This window comes from Tyto alba, unplaced genomic scaffold (genome assembly GCF_018691265.1).
Source record: "Tyto alba isolate M040663 unplaced genomic scaffold, T.alba_DEE_v4.0 Super-Scaffold_30, whole genome shotgun sequence".
In the NCBI taxonomy this organism is placed as follows: domain Eukaryota; kingdom Metazoa; phylum Chordata; class Aves; order Strigiformes; family Tytonidae; genus Tyto; species Tyto alba.
In genome coordinates this window covers 2823697-2838859 of record NW_024881305.1, presented here as the reverse complement: position 1 = coordinate 2838859, position 15163 = coordinate 2823697, and the positions used below count along the sequence as shown (strand labels likewise).

General features: G+C 63.0%; 2 protein-coding genes across 3 annotated transcripts; one reads left to right on the top strand and one right to left on the bottom strand.

The window, feature by feature from the left end:
• Positions 1–7070: 7070 nt before the first annotated feature.
• On the bottom strand, positions 7071–10462 carry CLPS (colipase). 2 transcript variants are annotated; one of them, XM_042800165.1, is made up of 4 exons: positions 10407–10462; positions 8268–10310; positions 7551–7673; positions 7071–7458 (listed from the first exon to the last, which is right to left on the bottom strand). In XM_042800165.1, the coding sequence occupies exons 2-4, from the start codon at positions 8364–8366 to the stop codon at positions 7321–7323; spliced, it is 360 nt and encodes a 119-aa protein (XP_042656099.1). In that variant the 5' UTR covers positions 8367–10310; positions 10407–10462; the 3' UTR covers positions 7071–7320. The 2 variants fall into 2 exon arrangements, with proteins under 2 accessions (XP_042656099.1, XP_042656098.1); XM_042800164.1 differs by lacking the exon at positions 10407–10462 and having other exon boundaries at positions 7551–8370.
• A 219-nt stretch (positions 10463–10681) lies between these two features.
• On the top strand, positions 10682–14768 carry LHFPL5 (LHFPL tetraspan subfamily member 5). The gene is made up of 4 exons (XM_033009329.2): positions 10682–11213; positions 13693–13923; positions 14120–14152; positions 14426–14768. The coding sequence occupies exons 1-3, from the start codon at positions 10802–10804 to the stop codon at positions 14134–14136; spliced, it is 660 nt and encodes a 219-aa protein (XP_032865220.2). The 5' UTR covers positions 10682–10801; the 3' UTR covers positions 14137–14152; positions 14426–14768.
• The last annotated feature ends 395 nt before the right edge of the window (positions 14769–15163 follow it).

Below are 15163 nucleotides of genomic sequence, written 5' to 3'. Positions count from 1 at the left end.
GCCGGGTGTTGCACAACAGGCAGCAGAGCACGGGGGGGGGGGGGACAGCCTGTCCTCGCCGCCGGCTGTAGGTGCAGCTGCACCAGCGGCAGGGAGGGACGGTGGGGACATGGGGGGGGGGCATGGGGGGGTGGGGGCAGCAGGGCAAGACCACCCTCTCGGTGCACCTGGGGAGTGCAAAGCAGCTGGTAAACTGCTTTCTGCATGAAATCATCTCCCACCCCTCAAAAAAAAAACCCAAACCCCCTGTCCTACCGGAGGGGCTGCGGGAGGGATGCTGCATGTCGATGTGGAGAGTGGCCGGCGGCGAGTGGCGGGATCCCGGCCGGAGCGATCCCTCCTCTGGCCATGACCCCCCTCGCTTTGCTGGGACTCACAGCTCCTGCGATGGTTTTTTTACCGGCCGAGGGGGCCCAGGCGTCTCCGAAACGGAGAGGGACACCCCCGCAGCAGCCCCCTGCGCCCTCGCAGGCCCCGTCCCGCAGCCTGGCCAGGGCTGGCCCTTTCCCCACGCATTTCCAATCCATAAATTTCCGGGTTGCGATCCGAACGCCGGTCCCCGTTATACAAAAAAAAAAAAAAAAAAAAAACCTCCTGCAAGCAGGCGGGGGTACCTCCAGCCAGAGGCTTTGCCGGGGCTGGATCCATCCCCGAACCCCCCACCTGCCCCACGGCGCTTCCCCTCGACACCGGGGACAGCTTTTACCTGCTGAAAGGCCACAAATATTTTCCCCGATTATTTCCCCCCGTGGGGAAAAAGGGGAAAAAATCCCCGCACCCCCAGCTGGAGATGAGTGCGTGGGGGGAGTCGGGCAGGGTCCAGGCCCCCCCCCAGCCCCACCGGAGATCCTACCCTGCACAAGTGACGGCAGGATGCAGCGGGGCCGGAGCGGGGAGGATAAATAAAGTCCGGCTTTGCTGTCCTGGCCTGGGGCCACTTCTAACACAAAGTACATTCCGGTCTGGACGTAACGAACTGTACCAGCCTCTGCCGGGGCGGGCGGGTGACTGGGGGCGGCTGGGGCTCCCCGCCTGCCCCACTGGGATGGGGGTGTCAGGGGGAGTGTGTGGGGGGGTGCAAGCTGGCACCTCTCTCCCGTGTTGGCGGAGGGTGCAGCACCCCCGGGGGGGGTTGCTCAGCAGAGAGGCTGCGCCGTGCGAGGGGGATGCTCCTGGAATGGAGGTGCAATTGGGGATCGGCACCCCAAAAACCCCCAGGGTGCCCTAATGCTCGTTGGGTGCCTGGGGAGCCCCTCGGAGAGGGGGGGTGGGGGCACACGCATGCACAAGCATGACTCGGGCCGGTGCAACGGTTGCATCCTCCCTGCCAAAAAAAAAAATCCCACCCTGCAGCTCCCAGGTTTTTTTGCTCCCGGCTGCTGCATCGCCAACCCCGTGAAGCTCATGCAGGGAGCCCCGGGGGGGGGGGGGGCGCCGGGCCCTGCCCCTGCCGGGAGCAGCACCGGGCGGGCGGGCTGCCAGGACCCGGCGTGGGGACGCGATGTACCGGCCGCGGGAGCGCCGGGAACAGCCTGACTCAGCACCCGCGGCGGTGGGGGGGGAGAGAAACGGCTCCGCAGGGCCCTGCCGGGGGGGCGGGGGCTGCCTGCGAGGGGGCTGCCCGAAGGGGTTTGGGGGGGGGGGGGGCGCTGCTGGCTGCCTCCGGCCGTGCAGGCGGGAAACCCCCTCGCTGCTGCTGGTGAGACCCGCTGGCTGGGGGGGGAATGGTGTGGCCACCAGTATCACCCACCCAACCCACCCGCACCCCCCACCCCCCCCCCCAGCATGCCCCCCAGCATCACTCCCTGCATTGCCCCCCTGCATTCGTCTCAGCATCCCCCCCCCGCACTCCCCCCAGCATCCCCCTCAGCATGCTCCCCTGCATTGCCCCCCAGTATCCCCCTTCTGCATCCCTCCCTGAATCACCCCCAGAATCCCCCCCCCTGCATCCCCCCCTCTATTTCCCCCTCCATCACCCCCCAGCATACCCCCCCTACATCGCCCTTTGTATTCCCCCCCTGCCTCCCCCCCCTCGATCACCCCCCAGCATTCCTCCCCCTACATACCCTCTGCATCCCCCCCTGCATCACCCCCCAACATCACCCCTGGCACCCCCACCATCATCCCCCCTCCCAGCACCCCCCCCAACATCCCTTTCAGCATCCCCCCCAGCATCCCCCCACCCCAACACCCCCCCAGTATCCCCCCTGCATTTCCCTCCCACCCCCAGTGCTGGCCCGCTCTCCCAGCCCAGTTCACCAAGCATTTCAGGGAATTTAATGCTAAAAATACTCAACAAGGGAGAATCCCAGCTGGGGAGAGCCACCACCCCCCCCCCCAAACCCAGCTGTTGCAGAGCACCCAGCCCCCAGCCCTCCTTAGGCTGACTCAGCCCATCAGCCCCCCCTCGCCCTCCCCACCTCCCCGTATTGCACTCATTAATTCTTCCAGCAGCCCAAATAATTCAGCTGGAGGATTTTTCCACTTGTGCCCTGCTGGAAAGCATCAGGAGGGGTTCATGGAGGTGCGTGGGGTGCCTGGGTGTCCCTCAGGGCCACCTCTGTGTCCCCATGTCCCACCTGTAACCTCCACTACTGCCCTGAGCTGGGCAGTCCTCAGCCCTGGGCTGCTCTGGCTTGGGGGAGCATCCTCGAGGGACCCCAACCCTGCCATACTGCCAGCCCCAAAGCCAACCCTGAGCATGGAGGAGGGATGGGGACCCCCGCACCAGATTTTGGGGCCTGTGGGGATGTGGTTTGCCCAGAGCCAGTCCCTGCCCTCCGGGTCCTTCCTCTCTTCCAACCCTGGGGAAAAACATCAGAGAGGAAAAACAGGAGCATCTGATATTATTCCCTCCATCACATGCGAAAGCAAAGCCGGGGAGGTCGGGAAAAATCTTCAACAATTGGTTTTGGCAAGAAGAGGCAAACCAGAGCTTTTCATGAATTTTTTTTTTTTTTTTTTTTTTTTGTTGTTGCTAGAAAGGTTGCTTTTCCTCCAGCAAGAGCTTGAAGAACAGCTTCTTGCCAGCTCCATCCCTAAACCATCTCCCCAGAACAGTACAAACCAGGCCCAGTTTTAGGAAAACCCATCAGCGAGTCATAGGATCAGGCCCACCCCCCATTCCCTGGGGGGCTGCAGCTGGGTGCGTGGGGGGTCTGCACCCTGTTGTGCCCCCCAGCTCGGACCTGCCGTGGGGGCTGTGCAGCTGCAGGTGCTGGTTGAGGTGTCCCACCTCAGCACGGCGCGGTGAGGGCAAACTGGCGCATCTCCCCCCGGGGATTTGGGGTTCCCCGAGCCCCCCGGTGCTGGCTGGGGTGTCCCACACCCCGCAGGGACGGGCTTCATCCCCGCAGCTCCCGCCTCGCAAATTCAGTGGCCACCTCCAGCCGAAAGCCACCCTGGTCAAGAGACACCCCGAGAGGGGCCACTGTCCCCCTCAGATGCACCGGCCACCACCTTGCCCGTGCCCTGACTGAAATCGGGGGGAAAAACTCATCCAGAGGGGGAAAAAAAGAAAACCCAGCTCCAAAAACAAACAGGCAGCCCCAGATGCCTCTGGGCGCCCCTAAACACCTCTAAGGCACCCCCAAATGCTTCTGTGCACCCCCAGATGCCTCCGGGCAGCCCCTCGGGCTCTTGCCTGTAGCACAGACACCCCCAGCACCCTCCAACCCCCGTGAGACCCCCCCCGACTCTGTGACAGGATCAGGCCCCTGCGTGATACCAGTCTGCAGCAAACTGGGGGGTGGGGAAAGAATCAGGCTGTGCCTGGGGTCTGCCCCACCCCCCAAATCGCTGCCCCAAGATGGGTGCTACGGGGCTGCTCTGTGGGGGTTGGGGGCACCTCAGCCCCCCACCAAGAAGTATTTACCCCACCCCCGGGGTCTGGCAGCCCCCCTGTCATGGGGCGAAGATTGCAGGAGCAAACACTCCACACACACCCCCCCCGGACCCCATTTTTCTTCAGGTTTTTGGTGGGGTGGGGAGGGTGCTCCCTGTTTGGAGCGGCGGGGGGTGTGTGTGTCTTTGCTGGGGGTGTCTGCAAGGATGGGCATCAGGTGGGCACCCCACTGGAGACCCCCCCTGCAGCCACAGCTTGTGATGGTACAGGGTGGGGGGAGAGTGGTGAATTGGGGGGTGGGGGGACACGCCAGGATGGGCAGAGAAGGAGCTTCAACGGCATCTTTGAAGAAATAATAATAATAATAATTTAAAAAAAATAATAAAAAAATAAATTAATAAGCAGAAGAGCAAAAGGCAGAGTTTTGCAGAAAAAAGGGTTTAAAGCACCGCGGAGGAGAAGAGGTGAAGGCCGAGGGCTGGCGGAAAGGGGGGGGGAAGAGAGAGGGAGGAGGGAGGTTGGGGAGAGGGAGCGCGGCTGTGCGAGAACATCCTGTACCCTCCTGGTAAAAACAGCACAGGCGGGGGGGGGGGGGGCACCAGGGGGGGCAGAAAATCTTCCCTTCCCCCCCCTCCGATGTAAAGGGGGGGGGCACTGGGGGTACCCCATGGGTGAGCAGGCAGGGATTGGGGTGTGCAGTGGGGTGTAGCTGTGGGGATGGGGTGAGACTTGGGGGGCAGGGGGGACTTGGGTAACACCCCCCCCCCCCCTTGCAATGCTCCTTTGGCTTGTACTCCTCTTCGTCGCTTTTTAGTGGGGGGGGGGGGGGGGGAGACGCTGTGCAAAGCAGGGTGGGAGGAAGGGGCACCCCAATGCTTGCACCCCTCCATCACCCAGGGTGAAGTGAGGTCCCCAGTGGGGGGGGGGGGTGTGGGGTGTGTCCCCCCCGTGTCCCCTACCCCCAGCTCCAGACGGGGGGACACACACATGACACGGGGGGATCCCCCCCCCTTCACTGGGGACCTTGCTGCAGCACAAACTGCCCACAGGAAGATGCCCTCTTCACACCCCCCCTCCCAGCTCAGGGTGCCCCCACCCTGGTGGCCCCCCCCCCCCCCCCGTCCCTGGGGCTGGCAGCACCCCACAAGCGCCGGGGGCCCCTTCCTGTGTTTGTTAAGACGCCGTGAGTCAGGCGTCTGGTTTTCGGTTTAAGCCAATATTTACCAGCTGAGAGCTGCCAAAATAAAGCCGCCGCTTCACCAGTAAATATAGGGCCGAGATGGGGGGGGACACACAGGCACACACACGTTCATATGCGTGTGTGCCCCCCCTCCAGCACAGCCACCCCCTTCTTACCTCTCCGGTGCCCCCATCCTCTTCCTGCCAACATAGGGACACCCTAAAAATGGGGATACCCCAAAATCCCCACCATACACACCAGGAGTTGGCCTAGGTTGCCCCCCCCCCCAATATCCCCCCCCTCCAGGGAAGGGGTGACCCCCAAAGCAGGGCTCAAGGGGTGTCAGGGCTGTGGGGCTGGGTGCATTTCAGCACCCCCCCGAGGCTGAGGTGCCCCTGAGGGGGGGGGGGGTCCCTGCTGGGCTGGGGGGGGGGGGGGGGTCACCAGGGCTGGGGGGGGTCCCAGGCTGTGGGCACGCTGCGGCTGCCCTCTGCTGGTCCCAGCGCCCGGGTGCTGGCCACATCCTGCCCGTGCCAGGGATGCAAAGCACCAGGCGAGGCTGAGCCTGGGCAGGCAGGGCTCCCGGTACCCCCATTCTGGGTTCTGGGTGACGCCAGTCTCTCCAGGGTGCTCCCTGCTGGTGTGGAACGGCGCGTGTGGGGCTGAGGACCCCACGCAGATGGTGAGGGCGGGGAGACACCCCGTGTCCCCTGTCCCGTGTCCCCTCGCTCTGCCCCGGGGAGGGGGGGGGTGTCTGTCGGCCGCAGGAGGGGGGCTGCTCTCCCTGTCCCCATCCCCAGCTCCCCCCTCCTCCGGGCCTCGCCCCGCACACGTGAGGACATGGACCTGGTGGCCTCCTGCCGCGACCACCACGAGGACACCAAGACCCTCAACGCTTTTGTCAACCCCCCCCCCCCCCCAGTTTAAAACTAAAATCCGGGTCAGCGCTTTCCCCTCTTGCAGCTCTGCTGAGCCAGGCGGGCAAGGGCTTGCGGGTCCCTGCCCCATCCCCACACTGCCCCCCATGTCCCCCCCCCACAGTGCGGATCCCCCCCACCAGCCCTGCCACCCTCCCAGCCGTGTCCACGGTGTTTCTGTGGGTGCAGATCCTCCAGCTGCTGGTCACCCTTGTCTTGGAAAGAAAGTTTCCTGCAGGACATCCTTAGCTGTCCAGTACAGCCCCCAGGCCTCGTGGCCCCCCACCCCACGGTGTGCCGGGCTGCTGTGGGGTGCTCAGCCCCTTGGGGTGATGGGGAGCATCTCTGTGGGTGCCTGGTGTTCGTTCTGCCCCCAGGGATAGGACACATGGGGTTAAGACCGCACCAGAGAAGCCATGACCCCCCCTCTCTGGTGACCCCCTCTCCTCCTTCTGCCCCCTCAGCTCTACCAGGCGGTTCCCTCCTTTTTTTCACCCCCACGCAGCACGTCTGTGCCCCCTCCCCATGCCCAAACCTACGGCTGGGCATCACCCCCCCACAGTCCACCCTGCCGGGGGCAGAGTTAAGGGGATTTGCTGCCTCTCTGCCAGCCGGGGCTGCTCCCAGCATCGCCTCACCCCAGGTCCATCCCGAATTCCCAAAGCTCCTGCGCATCTTGCAGCTGGAGAAGCTGCTCCGGGAGATGGTGGTGGAGGTGCTGCACGAGGGGCCCCCGTGGGGTGCACAACCACTGCCCGTACCAGCTCCTTTTCGGGGAGGACTCCCACCCGGCCGACCACCTCCTGGCTGCCTCTGCCCACCCCGAGGAAGAGGAGCAGGGTCGTCCAGAGCCCACAGCACAGCACGGAGGGGGCAGACACGGCCCCCAGCACCCACAGCTTCGACACCACCTGCAAGTCCCTCTTCTCCCGTGACAAAGTTTTTCCAGGGGACGTTTCCAACCAGAGCAGCTGCAGCAGCAAATGAACCGAGTCCGGCACAACCCGAAACGGCTCCCTCAGATCCTGGGGCTGCTGCATCTTCCCTTCCCCTCCACCCCCTTTGCTAACGCTCCCCCCAAGGCTCCCTGCTGGCCCAAATTATTAGACAATTGCATATGATGTGCATGTATAGGTTAAGCCATCGTGTTCCTGCAGCTTTTTCCAGGACCCTCTGGCCCTGTTGCCCCCGTCCTGGGCGGGAGGGACGCGTCGAGTGAAAACGCCGGCTTGCAGCTCGGCAGAAGATGCTCTTTACTCGACCCCCCCCTGCAGCCGGGGCAGCGCAGGCAGGTCTGGGCATTCCTGAGGAGAGGGAAAAGCAGGGTGCCAGGGACAGCATGGGGGGTCACCGGAGGTGGGGGGGGGGGATCTCCTCCTTCACCACAACCCGCCGGAGCTCCGTGGGTCCTTGCAGATGCCAAAGTCACTGTTGGTGATGGAGCCCACGATGGTTTTATCAGCGTCGCAGGTCAAGCCGCTCTCGCAGGGACACTTGTAGTAGACCCCATAGATGCTCTGGGGGGAAGCAAGGCACGGTGCAGCGCGGGGGAAGCGTCCCTGTCCCTGTCGTGTGTGTCCCCCCCCCCCGGGAGCGGGGCAGCACGTACCTTCGGGGAGCACGCCTGGGACTCGGCCGCCTTCGGCGCGCATCGGGCCAGGCTCAGGCCGCTGACGCGGTGGCAGCAGCCGCTCTTGCACTGGGCGCTCTGCAGACACAGCTCCCCGGTGTCCTGCGCCGCGGGGCAGGGCCTGAGCACCAGCTCCTTCTCTGTGTTGTGTGTGTGTGTCGTGTCCCCCCCCCCATTAACCCCCTCCAGCCGGGGTTTGGGTGGATATTCGGACACCAGCGCTGCCTCAGCACGCCTGAGCCTCCTGCCCCGCAGCATTTCCTTACTCTGGCCCAAAACACCACCCGCTGAAGTGCTGGTTTTCTGCCAGGCTCGTGGGAACGGGGCTGAGATACCGCAGGGGAAGCATCCCCCCTCCCCATTCCCTGCGAGCCCCCCCTGGGAGGGGGTCCTCACTGGTGCAGACAGCCGAGAGCTTCAATCCCATCCACTTTCAGGCGCCCCTGTCCCTTCACATAGCTGCTTTCACAGGCTCTGAGATCCCTCACAACCCTGGAAAACCCAGCACGCCATCCCCACTTGCCTCAGTTTCCCCAGCTGCAATAAATAAGCAATAAATAAGCTGCTCTCAGCCCGGGGCTCCCCCAGTGTAGCTGCTGCCAGTGACCAAAGCACCACAGACCCCTCCAACCCTCCCAGCGCAGAACTCGGGGCATCCCCCGGCTGCAGCAAGGACGGGATTAGTCTCCTTCTTACCAAGTTGAAGATGAGCCCTCGCTCGTGCGGCGCGGGCAGGGCCGGGGCCAGGAGCAGCAGCAGGGCCAGGAGCAGGCGGAGGGGCAGCGCGTTGGCCATGGTGGGCTCGCTCGTGCCTCCGCCACGGGGCCGCCGGGCGCTTTATAGCCGGCGTCTCCACCAGCTGACCCGGCTGCTCCTATCACACCCCAACCCGTGGCACTGGGGCAGCGCCGCGACACCCCGCCCGGGGCAGGAAAACAGCGATGCCCACGCTGCCAGGCGGTGCCACGATGGGGACGTCTCACCCCGTCCCCGGGTGACTGTCCCACGCCAGTGATGCCAACCTGCCCTTCGGCAGCTCCTCTGGCCAAAGCCAACGCGAAGGAACGGCGCTCCTGCGCTTCCCCCCCCCCGAGGGGATTTCCAGTCCTCCCTCCTCTTCTTCACCCCGGCTGCAGGGAGCCGCGGAGCTGGGGCCTCTCCGAGACCCTCCTCGCTGGGCGCTGCGGATGGGTTTATGGGCAAAGCGAGAGCCGGTGTCACGGCAGGAGCTCTGCTCCGTGGGGAAAGCGCCCACCCCAGATCCTCCACCACGTGAACGTTGTGACCACAGACACCAAGAAACCCTCTCAAGAAAGCCCAAAGTGTGGCAGGAGCAAGTCCACCCCCCCTGCCAGCATCCCGCCGGCCTCCCTCGGTGCTCCAGAGCCTGTCGCTGTCCCCATCCCGCGGGCCACCACTGCACCATGCCCTGCCAGATATTTGCTCTGCATTTCAGGGCTTGGGGAGGGGGGGATGTGGCTGATGAAAGGAAAACAGCCCTGGGAACGGCAACAGCTTTTCACGCCCGCCTTGGCCCCGCTGCTCTCGGCAATGATTAACGCCCAGGCAGCCCCGGCTGTCGGTGGCCGCGGGGGTGACGTTGAGCTGCAGGGTGACCGTCACGCTGGCACGTGGCATCCAGGCCCCGCGGTGGGAGCTAAGCCTCTGCGGTCCCTCGGGACGTGGGGCAGACGTGACTCGTGGGGAAAGGTCCCGAGGTGGCCGCAAGTGCCCGCAGCCCGTCAGCAACACCAAGGCAGCAGGGCTGTGGGGAGGGTCCCCTCCTTATCCGCAGCCCCAGCCAGCCCTGGAGTTGATGAAGGGGGGGGGTCCAGGGGCCTACAGGTCACCACCCCACTGGTGTAGCACCCTGTGTACCCCCCTCCAGTGGGGGAAGACCCTGGTGACACCAGCTGGGAGGGCAGAGGGGAGCAGCCGAGCGGGCACAGCATTTGGGACACATCCTGGGGTACACACACAGCCTGGGTGGATCCTGGGGGGTCGCGGCCCAGCCCCTGGGGGGCAAGACGCAACCTGGGGAGCCCCCCAACACGCATTTTGGGGCATGTGGCACATGGTGGGACACATCCAGGGGTGCAGATTCTGCACATCCTGACACGCGTGCTGGGGCTGCACAGCACATCCCGGGGCACAAAACACGTTAGGGGGGCACAGTTGAAGCTGAGAGTGCACCCCACGGGTGCACAGCAGGGCGCAGGGTGCACCCTGGGGGGAGCCTGGGGTCCACGTTGGGAGCATAGGGTTCACCCCACAGGCACTGGGCACATCCCGGGGGGTATCCTAGGGCACACGGTGGAGGCACGGGGCGCATCCCCAGGGAGCATCCGAGGGGTATGGGGTACACCCTTGGGGCACATCCTGGGGGCCCAGGGTGCATCCTGGGGGTCCGGGGCTCATCCCAGGGACACAGGGCACATCCTGGGGGTGCATCTCAGGGGTGCAGAGCACATCCTGGAGGCTCCCCCTAAGGACATGTCTGGGGGGGGGGGCACAGGGCACCTCCTGGGTGCACCGGGCTCATCCTGGGGGCTCCCCCTAAGGACATGTCTGTGGGGGGGGCACAGGGCACTTCCCGGGGGCTCCCCCTTAAGGACACCTCCCGGGTGCACCGGGCTCATCCCGGGGGCTCACTCTAAGGACATGTCTGTGGGGGGGGCACAGGGCACTTCCCGGGGGCTCCCCCTAAGGACACCTCTCCGGGCGGGGGGCACAGGACACCTCCCGGGGGCACCGGGCTCATCCCGGGGGGGGGTGTGGGGCACAGGGCACCTCCCGGGGGGCACCGGGCTCATCCCGGAGGGGGCCACAGGGCACTTCCCGGGGCCTCACTCTAAGGACACCTCCTAGAGGCACCGGGCTCATCCCGGGGGGGGCCACAGGGCACCTCCCGGGGGCTCACCCTAAGGACACCTCCCCGGGGGGGGGGCGCACCGGGCTCCATCCCGGGGGTCCCACCCCGAGCCGCGCCGCCCGGCTCCTCCCGAGCGCACCCCAGCTCAAGGCGGGGGGGGGGGGGGGGGGGTCGCGCCGCCGCGCCCCCCCCTCTTCTTCCCGCCCCCCCCCCCCCCCCCCGGGGCGGTCCAGCCGCCGCCGCCGCCGGAGCCCGGAGCCTCCCGCCGCCGCTCTCGGCCGGGGCGGGGCGGGGCGGGGCGGGCAGCGCCGGTGCCGGTGGCCGTGACCGTGACCGTGGCCGTGGCCGTGGCCCCGCCATGGCCAAGCTGCTGCCGGCGCAGGAGGCGGCCCGGATTTACCACACCAACTACGTGCGGAACGCCCGGGCCATGGGGGTGCTCTGGGCCCTCTTCACCCTCTGCTTCTCCATCCTGATGGTGGTGACCTTCGTCCAGCCGTACTGGATCGGCGACAGCATCGACACGCCGCAGGCCGGTTACTTCGGCCTCTTCTCCTACTGCGTCGGCAACGCGCTCACCGGCGAGCTCATCTGCAAGGGCAGCCCCCTCGACTTCGGCACCATCCCCTCCAGCGCCTTCAAAACCGCCATGTTCTTCGTAGGCGTCGCCACCTTCCTCATCATCGGCTCCATCCTCTGCTTCAGCCTCTTCTTCTTCTGCAACGCAGCCACGGTCTATAAAGTCTGTGCCTGGATGCAGCTGGCGGCGGGTGAGTGAGGCCGGGGGCGATGTATGGGGGGGGTCGGGGGGCTGCTGATGGTCCGGCCGGGGCTGCTTTTCCCTCTCTGCCCCCACCTCAACTCTGCTGAAGGGCGGGCTGGCCAGAGAAGAGCCACCATCCGTGCCCCGCTTGCTCCCTTTTACTGGTTACCAGTGAGGAATTTGCAAAACCTGTCAGAGCGCCTGAGCCCCAGCAAACTCGCTGCACGTGGGGGATGCTCCCCTCCGCACGCTGCGGCTGCAAAACCCCGCGGCGCCAACGGCCCAGGCCCGGCCCCGCTTACCTGGGGGGACTCCCCTCCGTCCAGCGCCGCCGCTCCTGCTCGGCCCCACGGAGCAGCGGGGTCGTGGCTTCAGAGCATCAGCCCGAGAGCTTCAGAGCATCAGCCCGGGGCTGGGGCTGCCTGCTGTGCCGGGGCTCCCGCAGGAATTAGGCGGGGAGACGGTGAGAACGTTTGCTGGGTTATTTTGGTAACTCCCTGAGCTCAGGGGATGATGCGCTGAGGAGGTGGAACAGGAGGAGGGGACTGCCTTTGTACCATCACCCACATTTTCCTCTTTTCCTGCTCATTCCCACATCCCTCCACATCTCCAGCCTTCCCCCATCCCTCCCCCCCAGTGCAGCGAGATACCTGATAACCCAGCTCCTGCCTTCGCAGCCCCAGCTGAAACCCAACCCAGCCCTTGGCTGCTCCTGAATCATTCATGCTGGGCTTGGCCACAGCCCCCCGGTGCCCCCCCGGCAGGGACCCCCCCCGGGAGGATGGCCATGGCATGGGGACTGCTCCTGTCCCTGGCGAAAGCAGCGAGCTCAAGCCAAGGTATAGATAAGAGGCTGGGGGCAGCTCAGCCTCCCGGGGAGCCGGAGCAGGGAAAGGTTTTGTTGTTGTATTTGGGGCTTTTACAGATGTTTTTGTGCTGGATGGGGAGAGAAACCTAGCGCAGGCAGCTCTGGCTGCACAGACGAGCCTGATTCATCCCTGACAGCTCAGTTTTTCTGCCCCAGACAGGCTCTCGGGAGCTTTTGAGCTGCCACCAGCCAATGCAGGTGCTGGGAGTTATTTTAAAGAGGGGGCTGGCGATGAGAGGATCCATTTTCTGGCCTTTGCTCTGTGGCCAGGGTGTGTTTTCACAGGAGCATCGATTTCTTTCCAGCTTCCCCCATTTCTCTGTGCCCCTCCTCTCTGTTAGCTACAGGGAAGAGTAATTAAATACAGGAGAAGCCAGCTGCTTCTCAATGAAGAGAAATACTCTCTGCAGACCTAGAAAGCTGCCTGCTGGCCTCGCCACTCTCCTGTTCCCAAACCAAGGGAAAAAAACATCGGCAAAGGGTGAGGGAACCACTGCAAATGTGTTTTCTAGTTTACCAAGCACCCAACAACAGAGAAAAGGCACAGGTACAGGGCAGGGAGCATCTCGCTGCCGCAGGAGGCTGCGGGTGTCCACGAAGGGCAGGGACAAACGGCCGCTCATCCAGAGCAGGGTTTTTTTCTGGCATGAGGAGCCCAGGGTGTCCTCGCACCTGCACAAAAAGATATAAAGGACTGGTTGCTTCCATGCTCTGCACCGGGGTAACAGCGGAGGATGCGAAGAGTCTCTGTTAATCACATCCCAAAGCCTTGCAGATGAACTTGGCTCTTCTCCCTGCCGAACCCAGTCACTTGCGTCCAGCAAATAAAACAACAATTTCTCTGAGCCTGTGGGGAAAGAAAGAGAGGGGGAAAAAAAAAAAAAAAAAAAAAAAAAAAAAAAAAAAGAGGTACTTCTGAGCTTTTGGGACACGAGCCGCTTGGCAGAAGACGGCCCTGCAGCAGCTCGGGCCAGGTTTTTGTTGCAACTCCCATGGCAAAGCTGCAAGGGCGAGGTGCCGAGGGCCCCGCGGGTGGGCTGCAGCCGGGGCCGGGCGACCAGAGCAGCCGCAGGAGGAGCCGGTGGCTCGCGGCCGGGCTGGAACCCCCGCAGCTGAACAAGCAGAATTAATCTGCTCGCAAAGCTCCCGCAGACAGCAGCTCTGCCTTAGCAAGCCATAAGCCGAAATCCAGCTCCGCACGAGGCAACAACAAGGTTCCTTTGCCTCGCGCAGACTTGATCCATCCTGGTTTCGTTTCGGAGAAAATATTTCTTTAGGGCGACGCGGCCAGGGATGCGTGCGGAGGCAGGAGAGATGTTGCCTGGGCAACGCAGCGATGGGAGATGCTGCTGCAGCAGGTCCTCGCTGGGGAGCAGCGCGCCCGTATCCTGCTCCCCCTCCCCGGCTGCAGCAGCACCGGCGGAGCAGAACCCACGCGGGATGGGCAACCACGGGGGCACCTTTAAGCCTAGTTAGCCGGTCCGGAGTAGTTTAGGGCAGTAGTATCGTGTTGGTAGCTGGATGCAGGCACGCTGTGCTCCTCCACCGACCCCCTCCCCGTGCAGCACGGGCTCAGGAGGTGGCTGGCAGCCGCCGTGACGTCTCCCTCTCCCCGCAGCTACCGGGCTGATGATCGGGTGCCTGATCTACCCCGACGGCTGGGACTCGAGCGAGGTGAAGCGCATGTGCGGGGACAAGACCGATAAATACACCCTGGGCGCCTGCACCGTGCGCTGGGCCTACATCCTCTGCATCATCGGCATCCTCGACGCGCTCATCCTCTCCTTCCTGGCCTTCGTGCTGGGGAATCGGCAGGACCACCTCCTCCCGTCTGATTTTAAAGTGGAAGGTAAAAGTAAAAGCGCCTGGGGCTGAGTTCCAGCCCCGCCCCGGTGCGGAGCATTTCCACAGCTCGGCTGTTTGCTGCTAGTGGGGAGGGGGGCAGGTTCCTCCAGCGGGAGAAGCAGGAGAGCTGGCGTGGTCAACACTAATGCTGGTGTTAGTCCCATACCCCGTTAACACCCTAATTATCTTTTGTTTTACAGAAGAGGAAAATGAGTGACAGAGCTGATCACCACGTAAGTGACGCTCGGAGTGACTTTGAATGTTTTCTCTCCCAGCGCGCAGAACGTTGCTGCTGTATTTTGGTTACTGAGGGACTGACAACTGTGTAGGTTTGGGGCTAAAAGCACATCGGGTTGAGTTGTGGTTAAAGGGGAGATAGGCTTTGCTTTGCCGCCTGAAACCAGGCAAACATAAATCCTTGCCAAGTGACAAAAAAAAAAAAAAAAGCTTACAATTTGAAGTCACACTCTATGTGGCTACAGCTGACCTATTCTTTCTGTTCCCAGGGACACCTCGAGCTCTTCTTCCATCAGACCTTTTCTTTAAAAAGACTTTTCCAGGAGTTTTAAACTTACTAACTTCTGTGGATTTTCTAGTTGTTCTTTTCACCTACGGGGCCACTATCAGCTCAGCTCTCGTGGAGTTTATTTGGTAGGAAGAGCCCAAATTGGACACAGGTGGTTTGGTTTTTTTTTTGTGGGTTTTTTTTTTTTTTTTTTTTTTTTTTTTGAGTCCATCAGCAAACCTGGGGAAAAGGGAACAGATGGCAATTTGCTGCTTCTGGGGGTTTGTATTCCTTCTTTCAAGGAAATTACTTCTTAATAATAATAATAAAAAAAAACTGTTTTAGATTTTGTGTTGGTCTCCTTGGGGCAGGGGAAACCCTCTGCCTTGTCCCAGCTTGCCCTTGTTCTTGAAAAATACGACACAGCCAATTCCTAGGAAAGCGTTTCCCACTCTGGGCAACAATAACCCAACACAACTTTTTAAAAAGGGCGCTTTTCTGAGGAAAAACAAAAAAACCCAACCAACCAAATAAAACCATTTGCTGGGCTGCAACAGTACCCGTGAACTGCAGCAGATGGTGCCAGTCAGCATCAACGCCCGCACCACCCCACTATTCCCATTTTAGCCATCATTTCCCATCTCACCCACCGCTGCGGCAGCCTTCGGCCCAGCCCACTTCTGTGCCCTGTCCAGCTCTTACCTGCTCAGAACCCAAAGTGAGTCTGTAGGATGATTTT